Source organism: Diplotaxodon limnothrissa, linkage group LG8, assembly GCF_057381915.1.
Source record: "Diplotaxodon limnothrissa isolate DT_005_m linkage group LG8, D_limnothrissa_male_GT1.1, whole genome shotgun sequence".
NCBI classification, from domain to species: Eukaryota; Metazoa; Chordata; class Actinopteri; order Cichliformes; family Cichlidae; genus Diplotaxodon; species Diplotaxodon limnothrissa.
In genome coordinates, this window is record NC_140603.1 from 9211893 (window position 1) to 9227664 (window position 15772).

A 15772-nucleotide genomic window follows, 5' to 3' on the forward strand; every position below is an offset into this window, starting at 1 on the left:
GTTGGGAACGATAACGCTCTGGGCAGGAACTTAAGAGAGCTGCACGTAAACAAGTTTTTTGGAGGTGAGCTTCCCTCCCTCCAAGACATCTACAGGAAGCGGTGCCTGAGGAAAGCGGGGAGGATCATCAAGGACTCCAGTCACCCCAGCCATAAACTGTTCAGACTGCTTCCATCAGGAAGGAGGTTCTGCAGCATCCGGTCCCGTACCAGCAGACTGAGAGACAGCTTTTTCCATCAGGCCATCAGACTGCTGAACACGTCATAGACACCTCAGCTTCACTACTGGAACTTCAACAGACACACACACACACACACACACACACACACACACACACACACACACACACACACACACACACACACACACACACACACACACACACACACGTAGAAAAATATTTAGTATACACATCCAGAAATGCATACACTATTATATATTGTACATATATTTATTAGTTTCAGATGTAGCCATTCTTGTATTTTGCTTGTTTACATTATTGTATTTTGCACAACTCTGTTGCTTGTGAAGCTCGCACACAAGAATTTCACTCACATGTGCTGTACCAATGTACCTGCACATGTGATGTGACAATAAAAGTGATTTGATTTGATTTGATTTGATTTGACAAGTGCCTGTGAATAGCAAGGAACTCGAACAATGCTCTAAATAAGAGTGGTTCAAAATTCTTCCACAACAATCTGAGAAACTAATAAAGTCAAACAGAAAACACATATTTCAAGTTGTTGTAGCTAAAGGTGGCTCTACAAGCTACTGCTTCATGGAGTGTAGTTAGTTTTTCACTCTGCTTTTATGTTTTGGCTTAATTTTTGTACTATTGTCATTTTTTTCAGTTCACTTTAGGTTTTTATACCTAATAAGGACTGGATCATTTTTTTTTATTATGTCTTAATACATAACAGCTTGGAATGAAAGAGGGTGTACATTTCCTTTCATGTATGTGGTAAGTATTTACCTAGATAAATAAATAAAACCATAAGAAGATAAATGCTTACCTACATTTTTAGTACATTAGCAATCAGATTCTTCTGCCACCACACAGCTAAAACTGTCACAGGCCTCTTCCTTAGACGTGTGTAAGCGCAACATGATTGGCTTTAATATAATTTCCATTTGGAACTTTATTGGATCTTTGAGGGCAATTCCGACCAAACACAAAGTTCACCAGAAACTTTAGTTTCTGTAATTAAAGATGTTAGGATTCATCCTCTGAGGACCATGAGTGTAGGTCCAAATTCTTTCATAGCCACGTAAATCATTTTTTTTCAACTGAAAACCAAAGATTTTCATCTCATAGCATGTCTACAGATAAATCCATCAAAGTCAGCAGGATTAATCCACTGCAGGACACCATGACATTTCTTCATAGCATTTCAAAAATGAGTTTAATGCATCTTATCATTTACATTATTTGTATGCTGCTTTGGACAAAAGCAACTACTAGTTAATGTAAAGGCCAGCGATCAAGTCTCACTTTTGGGACTTTGAGCCTTTGCCAAGGTGGGGGACTTGCTGATGGACAAGACAATAGACGCGACAAAAGATCCTAAAAGGCACTTCACCAGCGTGGCTAATAAAAAGCTGATAGAATTACATTATAGATTGACTCTGTCAAGTGGCTTAACCTGATTTTATTACCTGCCTCCAATAAAGTGTAACCCTTTCTTTACACATTTTTCACTGTCAAACGATTTCTATGTTCCAACTTCCCTGCTGACACAATCTATCTCTGAGTATAACCTTCCTCCTGACTCTTTTTTCTGTAATCCTCCAGTCTGCTAAAGGTGACGAGTGAGCTGTGTGGCTGTTCAAATAGTGCTGCTGGTCAGGAGGCCTGTGGAGGAGCCACGAGAGAAAGTTTTCTCCGGAGAACAGAGATCACTCACTCTGATAAATTGGGGTCGTACCTCGAAGTGGCCGGCGCTAACAAACATCATTCATCAAGCACTCATAAAAGCTCGCCTTGGGAAGTGTTCACGGTGCACTCAGTGCTGTATTGCCAGTGGTTTCTTCCATTTTATGAATAATAAATGCATAACTGTATTGCTTATTATTAATGCATGTTGTGTTTAAACTTTTAGGTGCGCTTTACCAAGAACCTGGTCGTAATTGTGCCTTTAAAGATGTGTGCCCAGGCCAAACGTCATTACCGCCTAATGAGTACAAGCAGTGCTGGATCAATACCAATGGGTACACAATTAAGCAAGCACACAGTTAAGTTATCAATCCAAACAAGGTCTGCTGACAGATGCTGGAAGTTGCTGCGCTCCCAATTGTTCTCTCTTTGTTATCCCCCTCCGCCCCGTGCACACATGAAGGTGTTTTTTAGGTCGTGTGTGTGCATGTGATACTTAGTCTTCATGCCTTCCCAATGAGCTGTGCGTAAATAGCCCAGGGGATTAATATCTGCCGCTGCCGCATGCAAGCGCTAGCTGCAACAGATTCTATGAAAAAGAAATTGGTCCTCCTCATTAATTTGCACTTTCTGTCAGATCGATGATTATGCACTGTAATGAAAATAAAGTATGCTGCTGGAAGTAGTGAATAACGTTTTGAAGTGTGTGTTTGTGTGTGTTTGTGTGTGCTGGTATGCGCGGGAGACTTTTTTGTGGTTCACTAAAAAAACAAAAGAAGAAAAAAATCGGTGAAAGCAGAAACAGCTTTGTAATTTAGATACATTAAGGATGCTTTAGCTCATGCTAATGCATCTCCTCACTTTCTTTACTTGTGTCTCTTACTCACAGTTTAGCTCCTCCCCCTGAGGATGTGAGAGGACAAAAGGTGGTGGAGCTGCCAAACGAGAAGTCCCGAGCTTTTGGCCTGTATTTACTTGGTATCAATACCAAAATCTGCAATATGGCACAGCACTAGAAAATGGATATGAAGGCTTGTGATTAACCAGACCAGTTGGTATCCTCAGTCTAGTGACCACATTGGTTACTTTATCCCCCTTTTGAATGGATTTCATGTTCTATTCATTATGGCTTGAACTCCACTGCAGGGCAACCTGCCACTGCATGTGGCGAATAAAATTTGAACTTGAAAGTGAAGACTGAGCCCAGAAGGTCATCAGGGAAGTGCATACTGAAGCCATGTGCCTGTTTCCCTACAGAGTTCTTCTTTAGCCAGATGCGTTGCCCCCTTGTTCGATGTGTTAACAGCCAATCAGTGGCAGTGGTGCTTCTGACGAGCCTGAAAATAATTTGAAACAATTTTGTATCATTTAATTTCAGTTTTTTTTTCTTAGATTAGAATAAAAATTTTATATTAGAATTTTTTTTTTGGTATATTGAAATTGCTAGCATTTCAATATTAATATCTCAATGACTATTAAGGATAAAAGCCTGAAATTTTCACTGGTCTTTCTTGCCATCAAAATGAATCAGGGTCAGTAATTTGGGATAGAATATGAAAATAAAGTCCTGCACTCCTGCAAAGTCCCATATTTTAGCACACACTAATAAAAAAAATCTTGCAAAACACAATTGGTGACCAATTAGTTAATGATGTATAGTTGAATTACACAATACTGAAAAATACAAGTGTGTAGAATCGTTTTTAATGTGAATCACTGGGCCATAAAAATGAAAAAATAAAGTGCCAAAGTTTGTATACATAGTACTTTATATAATGATACATTTCAATAAAATCTGGTGATTCATTTCTGAATTAGCGTTTTTTTTGTTGAGGATTTCTTTGGCTACTTTTCTACTTGACTTACTGCTACTGATATCTAATGTGTTTCTAATGGGATTGATTCCACCGAAGAGGTGACACATTTACTTTGTATTATTTTGAGTCAGAAACATTATAATAAAGACTTTGATTGCATTTTACCATGTACAGTAACTGTCACAACAACTGTCACATTAGAAGATGTGGCATTTACTCACCTGATGATAAAGACTTGTGCATTCCAGAAATCTCCTATTTCTGCATCTTCTCCGGGTCCATTCAGGGAACTGGGAGTTCTTTTGTGAAGGTGGAAGAGATCATTTTAGGTCTCTGGATGAGAGAAGATACAAAGAAGCGTAAGTCAGTGCAGAGTAGACAGAGTGCAGATGATGAAGATAAATGTTTTAGCTGTGAGGCATCATCACCAAACCACCTTAGAAGTTTATCTACATTACAAATTCTTCAGAATGCAATTTTTCTGAAATGTTGTGACCAAAAATCTGATTTCTGAAGATTCTAAACTCTTGTTTTACACAGGGTTTGGGGGATTTTTATCACTTCATAACTGAGAAAATACTTGAAACAGTCCCAATTCTAGTCCCTGGTTTTAGGATTCAAATACTCACACTAAACATTTATTTTAGCTTTACAAGTGTTCTTAAATTTTACTGATGCACTTTAAAAAGGGAACAAAACTGGAGTGTAAAACTCTGAGCGCTGCATCACGGTCTAATACCCGGTGTATTTCTGTAGTTATGTGAAAGACAGACGGCCCGGGGAAACGTCTTCCTCTAGTGGCCATCAGCACACACTGGTCAGCAGATGCCAAAATATATGAAGACATCATCTCATGAATAATCTATTAATATTAATTTATGCTTCCTTTTTGTAGACAAAAGATGGAATCCTGGATGTCTTTGTCTTGTTTTAAAAGATGTGCTGCCTGATAGCTGAGTCTGCTCATTCTCTGCAAACAGCTGCTTCCAGACCAAGTTTGCAGGGATTCGTGTGGACCCTGAGTTGGGTCTAGAGTCCCAGTTCTGGGATAGTTTTAACTAGGATACATAAAACTTTTACTCAAGGGACCTTTTGTTCAAGAAAGGGGTTGTTATTGTGCAAAATGACAGATTTCATACAGTTATGCAACTCTTAACGAAATAAATAAATAAATAAAAATGGTGTGTGTGTGCATATGAGGTTTTGAGGCTTCTTGAAAAACAGTGTGACTTTTTTCCACCACTGAAAAAACAAAATTGGCAAATATGATTAAACATTTTCAAAATATCAGTAATATAGAATAAAAAAAATGTGTTTTTTTCTTTTAATTTTTCAATTTCTTTTAATTTGTCAGAAGGCTCAACAAGCACTCCAATTTTCAATGTATAAAGAGAATTTTTCAGCATTTATTTTGGTTTCCAGGTAACATTTTAATGAAATTTTAAAGTGACTCATCAGGTCTGTGTGTCTGTCTGACCATCCATGCCTTCACAGTCAGGTAACATTGCACCGTGGTAACTTTGTTCATTAAAAATCCTCCCATAATAAAGCCCACCACCAATCGCAAGGCAGATGCCATCACTCCCTCGCTTCTCATTGGCTCGCGTTCCTCCGAGTCAAGCCCCGCAGCGATTGGCTTAGAGTGGCGCTCTTTGGGGCGGGCAGTGAGAAGTTAGGATTCCCACCCCCCCCACACCACCACCCTCCCTCCTCCACCCTCTACTCCCCCCACCACCCCCCATCCAGCTGTGTGAACCTCGCTGATGGACGGAGTACAGTGAGAAAGGAGAGAGAGAGACGAGAGCAAGGAGCGGGAGCAGCCCGGTGCTTTTCATCATGCGCGCAACAGTGGAGGAAGGAGGTGTTTGTGATATTTAGGAAATATTAAAAAAGAAACAAGGCTGGACGGCTGTCTGCGCTCGGGATGCGCAGTGGCAGCAGCAGCAGCATCTCCATGGATGTGCTGAAACTCCGGAGCGGGATCTGCGTTTGAAAGAAAGCCGCCTGTGGATGAAAGTGCCGGGATCGTTCATTTAAAGGAGGGGAAAAGCAAAGCTCGGTGGAGGATTTTCTCCCTTTTTAGGGGTTTGCCCATCAGCGCTGTGGAGGAGGAGGGGGAGGAGGAGGGGAGCGGAGAGAAGTTTGTGCGCGGCGTCAGTAAATTTCACATAAACAGAGACAAAAAAGAAAAGAAAGAAGGCTGAGAACTGAAAAGTAGGGAAAAGTCTCCCTGTCTCCCTCCCAATCTTTACGATTTAGGATTATGATGCGTGCCTGAGGACCCCGGAGAGGCTTCTTGGACACCGGAGACTCGACCCAGGGGGGCGCAGCGTGTCTCAGACGGACCCCGAGCTGCAGAAGGAGCACTGCAGCGCACCAGCAGCTGGAAACTATACGCTCCACAAACCTACAAGAACATCTCTCGTCTGCTCCATCCCTCGCGTTTCTTCTCTCTTGCTTTCTTTCCGTCAGACCGGCGTGGACTTTACAGCCACGGCACACACAAACACGCAAAAAGAAGAAGAGAGAAACTGATCATGCGATGACTGAGCGCGCTTTGGGAACATCTACCCGAGTCCATTACAGGTAACGAATGGAAGGGAAAGATGCTCCTCTCGCTCTCCGAGAGCTAGCAGGAGCTCGGGGGAGTGGGAAGTGTTGCTGTCGGTAGATCGGTGATGCTGCCGAAGTTTGGAAGCCAATAATAGCAAGCAAGCGCTGTCGTTGCAAGATTTTTTTCTTTTCTTTCTTTCTTTTTTTCTTTTTCTTTCTTTTTTTTTGATTTGAAGGAATGTGAGCCCCGCACATTAGGAGCTCTGATCTATTCGTCTCCCCTCCAGCTTTGAACAGTAGATATTCACTTATCCGAGTTTAATCCATGTTCAATGAAGCGGCTTCTGTGATGATATTCCAATACAACGATCATATCTGAGCAGTCATTTCGATAATATTTGGCCATATTTCCTCAAATAACCCCCCCAACACCACCTAGCTGTTCCATACTGTTGCTCGCCTTTCATTGTGCATTTAATTGTGCGCCTATGAGCAGCGAGGTGTTTTTCACTGTAGCCAAAAGTTGGTACCTTTATTTTTATTTTTTTAATCAGCTATTTTTTTAAAATATCTATTTTGCCGATTTCTGTTCTCTCTGCGCGCTCTCCACTGACTAATGGATCCTAATCATATGTCTGTGATCGACCCCGTTGCTTGCAGGAGGTGAATGATGGCCGAGGATGGGGGAAATCTCTCCGGGGTCCCCGACGCCGGGGCCTCGGAGGGTCGCTCCTCTCTGCCGAGGACTTTCATCCGGCTCAACGACCTGTCCGGGCTCGGGACGGGAGGCGGGGAGAGCGGCGAGATATCTGCGGTGGAGCCGGCGTCCCCGGCACCGGATGGGATCTCTGCAGCCGGGGAGGAAATGTCGGCGAACGGCGGGGATAGCCTGCCCTACCCCACCCTGGCCCCCGTGGTCTTCTTCTACCTGAAACAAACCACCCGGCCCCGGAGCTGGTGCCTCAAAATGGTCTGCAACCCATATCCTTTTCTTTTTCTTTTAACTCAACGCGTTTGGAGTCTGCATATGCGCGCATTCACCTGTGGCAGGTAAGAAACACCTGCTTTGCTGTGCACCTCACAAGGGTTTATCCAGTGACCACAAGGCTGCTAGAGTCAGGACAGGCCTGCTCAGACAGATCACACAGATCAGTGTGTGTGTGTGTGTGTGTGTGCAGGCTGATGTATGGAGTGAGCAAGCGTCATGGCCTGATTTGCACACACACACACACACAAAACAAAACAAAGCGTCACATTTATTTTTGTGACTCAGATGTGTGTGTGGGTCCCAGTGGAACCGCATCCTCTCACACCTGACTGGACGTGTGTGTGTTCCCACATCATGCTCTGATTCCTCCGAGTTGGGTGTTATTCTTTGATTGATTATTAAGAACACACACAAGTTGGTTGTTAATAATCCATTTCTTATGGGTGGGGTTAGAGGATGGAGTCTGGAAGTTGTAATGTGTTTATTGATACACAGACACACCTGGAGTGGGTGTTTATTGAGCGGTGGCCCCGTCCTTGGGGTGGATAGCGGTTCATGTCACACAGCCTTATTGAACCCTTCCTGCCACTGAAGGGTTTTATTGATTCATAAATGGACAGGACCTGCACCGATTCCGTTCTCCTGCTAGCAAGGAGGCAGGAGGAGGAAGAGAAAGGAGGCTCTTTTCTGTCTCCCACTGTCTGTCTGTCTCGCTTAGAGTTTAGGTAACGTGTGTGTGTGTGTATGTCTATATGTGTGAGTGGGCTATGGGAATAAATGTTTCCCTGGCCGCTCTGCTCAGGGGGTTTCAGACCGCCTTTGCTGTTTCTTTTAGGTGTCATGTTCCTTCCATCCTCCCTCCCATCCATCCATCTCTTCAGCCTTGTCTGTTGCATTTCATCCCAACCCCCCTTCCTAATTTGTCACTGTTTTAATTGAGACGCAGTGGCAGCCTGTCCTCCTCCTCTCCCAGGAACGCTGGCCCGCGATGCTGCTGCTCGCACTTGTTTGTACTCTTTTATCCCCTCCTCCCCTTCATGTTTCCTTCTCTCGCTTTTCTTTCATCTTTCTTTTCCTTTTTCCTTTTCTTTTTTGTGTGTGTCTCCATCTCCCAGAGATCACAGCTAATTTCCATGTCTGTAAATGTCAAATCTTTTAAAAAGGGCTTACAAATAGACTTTTTTAGCAGCGGGGGCACAAGAGTCCTTAGTGACTCCACAGGGAGCAGTGGAGATCCTTGATACTGTTATCCAAGTCATGGGTTCTCAAACATTTACTTTTCGTGGACCTCCCAGTGAGACCTCCACATTAAAGCAGCACATTCCTATTTGATAGGAAAAAAGGATCCAAAAACCCACCTTCTTTGGATTTTTATCTGACGTTGATGTCATATAGTTGGGAGAAATTAAAGTTTGAGCAACATTATTCTATACTTCTCTGTTTTGTAATTGTGAGGTTCCAAGAAATTCCAGTTGGGATTTTCATTTGTTTCTCCTTTTATTGTTATTTACAGCCTCTTTGTGTTACAGAAACCATTTAAGATGTTTTGGTGAATTAAATCTCAATATTTCCTTGGTGTATTAATGTACTTAGCACTAATAATTCAGTATGTTTGTCTGTGAGCTGGAGTTTATGGATACAGCTTGCTAATCAAGTTTGGTATCATTAGCTCAGAGTCTATGGTGAAGATATGTTTGGCTGCTTTGTCTGAAACAGACAAAGTAACCAGTCACCAAAATAACCAGATCAACCAGGACCACCGTAGTCCTAAGAAGACTGCGATAATTTCTTTACGAAATTATCTTTGACAGCTGCAACACAGATCAGTAACAATGGATATGACAGTCATAAAGTATTAGGAAGAGCTGGGCTGGAGGTGGGTTGCAAAGTGGCTTGCAGATGTGCAGCTAATGTGGCCAGGTTAAAGCAGCTTACATAGCAAGTGTTGAGGTTGACTTGGTGGCCTGTAGTGCTGTGTGCTGCTGCATATTTTGGTACTGATCCGATACCACGTAAATAGTCACCAGTACCGATGCTTTTAACCGAAAAAGGTATATGAAGAGCAGAGCAGTGTGTCATGGTTTTTGAGATGAATTATCATCAATTTGCAAATTCTGAACACATTATCTGAATCAATGTTATATTTAGTTACACAACAAAACACACCTTTCAGCTTTTTAAATTTGGAAACTGGGTTCTTTTGGAGACCTGGAATGTAAATGCACCTGTCTCTAAAACACTTTGGGACAACTTCAGTTTTAAATGTGTTATATAAATAAAAAAAACTTAAGTGAATTTCCCCCCAAAAAAACCTGAATTCATAAGATAGAAACAAAGTATCGATCAGTTACCAACACCTGCACTGGGATCGATACTATCGAATGCAATACTTAATTTATCGAAGCAATCAAAACAAAACAAACTAATTTTATTCAGTAAAGTGTCACACTGTGGTTTAGGGTTACGGTATTAAAATACTGTCATTTTAACTGATTTAAAAAAGAAAAAAAGTTCATCCTGATGGCGACTGGCTCTTTTCGAACCGGTGAGGTCTGTGGTTTGATGGATCTGTTTTGCAGTATGGATTTTAAAGTGTTGAAAGAACTGCTGGGTGATTTGCAGTGATGTTTGACTGCTCCCCTGTACGGGTGTGCACAGGCATCCCTCAGGCCCCAAAGATTGTATTTAGGTGTTCTCAGGCTTCCCGTTTGCCCTTTAATGTGTATTTGTACCGATTTAGGAAAAGGTCACTGCTTTTGTAATGCAGTGTAACATTACTGCGATCGATCCATCTCCCCCTGCGCGTGTGTTTGTGTGCACTGCAGTGTGTGAATCAGTGCGTACCCTGGTGCTTTGCATGGAGGCAAGCAGATGTAACTTTGGCCATATTTTTAACTCTTCCTCTGTTGATCTGCGGTCCTCCTCTGCAGCAGCCTCTCCACACCGGGGTCTCGCTTTCTTTCTTTCTGTGCTCTTGGTTCGAGAATTAATCCTGCAGTAGTCTCTCTCCGTCTCTATCCACATCCACATCCACAGCACACCACCAGCAGCGGCAGCAGCAGCAGCAGCAGCAGCAGCAGCCAACTCGGATGCACCAAGACTGCTTCCTCTGTCTGACGCTGTAGACCAACAACACAGGAAAGCCTGACTGATCTCAGGGCCAGAATCTATTCTAAACACACATATCCTCACTAAGCCCCCGGCCTCAGGTGGCCCGCGGCCATTTTCAACAGTCTGAGGGGTAATTAGGACCCCTGGATGCTCGCTGAGGTATTTAAGGTCTAATTGAAGACCCCTGGGGTGCACGCTCTGAGTGATGTTTTGCTTGCCTGTGTGAAATTCCCTCTGCAGGTTTTGCTAATGATTCCTGCAGAATCTGCGTATGATAAAGAGTGAGAGCTTTTGTATGTGTGTGTGTATGTTTGACAGAGAGAGAGCGAGATTGTGTAAGCAGTGCACATACGCAGACACACATACACACACACACACACATTTCCCCAGGACTCCCGTAGGTGTCTCCTCTCTGGCGGGGAGCTGGATGTTGTGCCAAGATGCAGGAGGAGGAGGGGAGAGTTTGGGAACTGGTCCAGTGCTCTCTATCCTTTGCTCGCACTGATTTAAGCAGAGGATTACACAGCCCAGAACAGTGAGGGAGGACACCTGGCCAAGGCTAGGTGTTTGTCATCACTAGCAGCCTGATAAACCACTTGCGCTTCAAAGGAGTGGAAGGATTTGGACAAAGCATGCTACCAATTTCATGTTTCTCTTCCGATTTCACTCTCCACATTTGTTGCCTGTCTTACGTGATGCGTCTGTCTAATAATGGAAGCCGAAGCGCACACTTACTTAATCAGCAGAAAATGTCTCCCGCCCTCCCCTCCCCTCTCGCAGACCCCCCTTGCTTCTCCTTTTTTTTTTCTCCCCTCCTCTCTGCAGCTAAAAGTCTCACGCTGGCTGGAGGAGCGAGGAGGGGTGTATGCCATCTTCTCCAAAACCGGCAAAAAAAAAAAAGAAGAAAAAAAAAAAAAGAGAGAGCGCGAGGTGGAGGGAGGCTAAGCTGAAGAGCCGTGTGCGATTTCAGAGAGCATTTTTTAAGAGGTGAAAAAGTTGGCCTGCTCCCGCCAGAAACACAGCTTTCATATTTTCTCCCTCTGCTCCTACACCCAAACCTACCATCTCTTAAGTTGCTTGGAGGATTTTCCAACTTCTGGCAGTTTGATGCTCTTTGTGAATCCCATCAGAACTTCTTTCATAGGCGTGTTAGGTTGCTGTGTCGACACTTGGAACATACATTTGTGTGTAAAGAATCTGAATATGTGCTGTCTCTCACTGGACCCTTCTTACATACTCACTCATCGTGTTTAATGAAGTATTTACTCAGCAGTGCAAAAACTTCTTATTGTGTTGTGCAGGGATCTTTAGTCTGTGAGTCATGTATCTCGGGGACCATGTGATGTAACTTGCATGTATTTTGCATGTGAATTGTTCACTGCAAGGGATGTGTGTGTTTGTCAGAGTGTGTATTTGTATGCATATTCAAAGCTGCACACGTGATCGTATTAGCGTGTGTTTGAAGCTTAAACGTAGCTTAAAAGTTTGTATGTAGAATGCAGCTCGCTAATGGACAGATCCACAGTGGATTTGTAGCACGTACATAGCAGCCTGGTTAGCTCAGTCAGTAGAGCACGACACTCTTAAGGGACTTTAAGTCCAAAGAGTTCTAGGGCCTCCAGAGGGTAATCACCTACTTGGGAGCTCCCCAGAAAATGACTTACCTTCAGGGTATGGCTAGAACTCACCAGAGAGTCCCCCATATGATATTATTATGATACTTCACCGACAATATGATATTATAGCCATTTTTATGCCGAGCAACCTTCCCATTCTATAGTAGCTTAACCAGAATACAAACAGCTGGCAGCAAGTTGAGTCCTCGTACTCGTGTTCATCGACAAATACTCATGTCAGCAGTCTGCCTGCATTTATAAACCACACAGCAATTATCTGCAAACCTTTGACAGTCTCTGAAACTGACTGCAGTAAGTCCAAGTCAGACTGTTTGTAGAAAGGTTGCCTCTTATTAGGTGATGCATGTAATCACCTTGAAATCTACAGTGGTTTATTAGGAGGTAGCTTTGTCAAGCTAAGCGTGTCCAGTTTTGAGTCGATTTAATCTAAGTTCGCCTGGAAAATGTTGTTTTTTAAATGTATTTAATAATATTATTATTGACATTTGGTTTCTCTGTATCAATACAATATCACCACACAATGTTAAAATACTCCAGCCCGACTTCAGGAGCTGGTTTCTGTTTGCATTTGTACCAGTACGAACAGGAACACTAATGTGACACATTAGCAAGTTGGTGAGCAGCAACAGCTTATAACCTCAACAAGAACACAGGATTTTGTGATCAGTAATGAGAGTTCTGTGTTTGCTGAGTGTTTTGTGATTAAACTTATATTAACTATGAGCACAGAAGCCCACATAAATACCTTTCAAACCCTGTGTTTGTGAGGTGTAGCCAATCAAAAGAAAGCTGGGTTAAACGGAAGACTTGGGGAGGCAAAATGGCTTGTTTCAAACAGCGGGTGCTTAGCTTAAAATAAATAAGGATTATTTTGAACTGAAAGTCATGCAAAGCTCCTTAAGTTCAATCGAACATTAGAATTAGAGTTTTATTGTCACGGCGAGTGAGATGAGCCGTGTGGAAAGATTAAAGGAGGATCCAGTCGCAGGCACTCGTGAAGGTGAGGTGGTTTATTGAACACAAAATGCAAATGGAGAAACGGCAAACGGGACTGAAAACTATTTAAACTGAGAACAACTAAACTACTGAACACAAACCAGGACCTGAACACGACGGAGGTAAATGACGACGGACAGCAGGGGAGAACACACAGATGAAGCATGGTGGATACACAGACAGACCAGCAACTACAATGACAGAAGACACGACTTAAATACACTCAGAGAAACACAGGGAGATTACACACAGGTGGGGGACACAGCTGGGAGTAATTAACGAGACGAGACAAGGGAGGTAACTGAACACACTCACATGAGACGCAGACCTTCACAATAAAACAGGAAACAAGAAATCACTACACAAAGACGCAGACTCGACACTGCGAGACAGACAGAATATAACACATGGAACCTGAACTAAACTAAACGTGAGACACAACCGAAGAACAAATCCTTAAACACGAATAAACAGAAACATAGAATTCAAATAATAACCAACAAATCACAAAGGTAACAAAACAATCATACGAGAATAAACCAAAACATAATAAACTCAGAATGCTGGGTCGAACCGACCCAGAACCGTGACATTTATGAAACAGCTGCCACCTTAAATTAATGCCACGTAACAAGATGCTCAGCTCAGTCCAACAATAATCTTTCTAATCCTAGATTAGAATTTCCTGATTAGTCTAATTAGAATTTAAAGCTGCATTAATTGATTTTTGGCCACTTGGGGCAGCAGTGCAAGCGAAAAGCATTGACATATTTGATGATCCCCTCATGAAATAGTTTTTTCTGAACAAACTGGGAAATCTTTAGGAAGCACAGAGTGGAATTAGCATTCATTTGGAGTTGTATTTGATTTAGGTTCAGTTTATGAATTCTCTGGTACTGGTTAGAAGCAATTCTCAAGTTTACAGAAGGATAGATGGACGACTAGCTAGTTCCAAACGTGGTCTGTGTGCTTTGGAAACTGCAGACGCTCACACAGATTGCACTGGAATCTCCCGATCTGATCTTTTGGTTTTCTTTTCCTGTCCAGAAATCTTCTTGCTGTACTTCTACCGCTCTCTGTCACTGGCCACGTTCCAATATATTTTATTGGTGAACAAAAGACTGTTGGAAAAATTCACACAAAATTGCTGAGGAGTTCAGTCAAGAGGTGCAGTGGTTACAGAAAATATGTTTCCTCTGATACCTTTCTTTGAACTCACCGTTACATTTGCCAAAAGTTTTGGACGACATGAGAGCGAACTCTTCGGTCTCACTTTTAAGACGGAAACTAAGCTTTAGAACGAACACTTACATAACTGCAAACCAGAGAACTCTAATGAGAGCAGTCAAAATCATTCAGCGCTGTGGCTGGTATTTATGTAGGCGTGTGCATGTGGGTGTAGGGCTTTGTTATTGTGCGAGAAAGTCTTTGTTACATTCAGGATTTAATGTTAGCTGATAGGGATTTATCGCTCTTAGTCACCGAGTCTTTGCTCTTGGCTTCGGCTGAAGGAAGTGACTGAGCGTTTATTGTATCCCTGTCCAAATATCAGTTGCAATATTTACCGGCATAATTGCAGCGTTGTTTTGTTGTCTGTATCACACAGACCTACTGTTCGGCTAACATCTGTTGTAAACACACTCGACACACATTCGAAAGGCACCAAGGTTGTTTGAAGTAAGTGACAGTTCTTTTAGCATAATGTGTTGAACCCGCTCCAAACACTGATTCACTGAAAAACAGCCATAGATCAGTTTCCTGGCAATGGTAAACTCCCGACACACTCTGCAGTATGTGTGTGAAATTCAGTGATTCAGCCACCGCCACACTGAAAGTGCCAATTATTGACGAATAACAGGAGCGACAATCAGAAAGAGATGGCAGGAGGAGGAGAGAGGGAGCGAGTCCGAGGCAGAGCTCAGACTGCACTAAGGTGTGAGTAGACGACTCGGTATGAGGTCTGTTCTTAATGAAGAGCTTTGTTTAAGCTGTTAAACACAAAGAAAACCCTTCTTTGTGCTTGGCCCGCAACACATTTTCAGCTCTGTTGCTGATTGCTGCACTTCTATAGTTTCACATAGGCGGATTATTAAAGCTTTTGCTTTAAACAGCTGGTGTGTTTTATGGGGTTTTTTTTTCCTGGAAAAGCTTTCCTTTAGGGCACAGAGAGTGATTATTTCATTTTTCATTAGAAAATTACTCTTACTCCCAGTTAATGGTTTCCTCTTCAAAGGAATCTCGCAGAAATCATAGAAGTATAAGCATCTGATCTAGATTTACGGTTACAAAATGCACCGTACTTTGTATTAAAGTATATTTGGAACCCTGAGCAATGTTTCTTGCTATTGCTCTATTCAGTTTATAAACAATAAATTCTAGGCTGAAATCAAAGACAGTAATTTTAACTGTTGTTTTTTAGGTTAGGGTAAGGCTTCAGTCACACCAGCCTATAGCCTGGCAACCACCAGTCGCCAACCAGTCTGGGTGTACTCCCCTACTGGTTGCTGCAGGGGGAGATTGCTTTGGCTGCCTGCAGGTTGCAGCCAAACCAGCAACTTGGTACTTTGTTAAATGGCCTCTGTTTGTGGTTTGCGTTGCACTTTTTCTATTTTCAGTATTTCTAGAAGAGTAAAGGCAAGTCAGTGTCTTCCATGCAATCCATGGGTGGCTGCGGCAATCTGCTAGAGATCACAGCAATCACAGGGAGATTTTTGACACAGCAACCTCTGGAAACTGCTCACCAACCAGGTGAGACAATCAGACAAGCTTTCTTTATAGATTATCGAATATATTG

At 42.6% G+C, this 15772-nt stretch overlaps 1 protein-coding gene across 1 annotated transcript in view; it reads left to right on the plus strand.

Moving 5' to 3' along the window:
- The first annotated feature begins 6220 nt into the window (after nucleotides 1-6220).
- Nucleotides 6221-15772, plus strand: part of cacna1g (calcium channel, voltage-dependent, T type, alpha 1G subunit) — a 350831-nt gene continuing 341279 nt past the window's right edge. Inside the window, exons 1-2 of the mRNA XM_085361223.1 lie at nucleotides 6221-6279; nucleotides 6907-7227. Of these exons, the coding sequence (XP_085217349.1) occupies nucleotides 6914-7227 (314 nt within the window). The 5' untranslated portion in view covers nucleotides 6221-6279; nucleotides 6907-6913. The remainder of the gene's footprint in view (nucleotides 6280-6906; nucleotides 7228-15772) is intronic.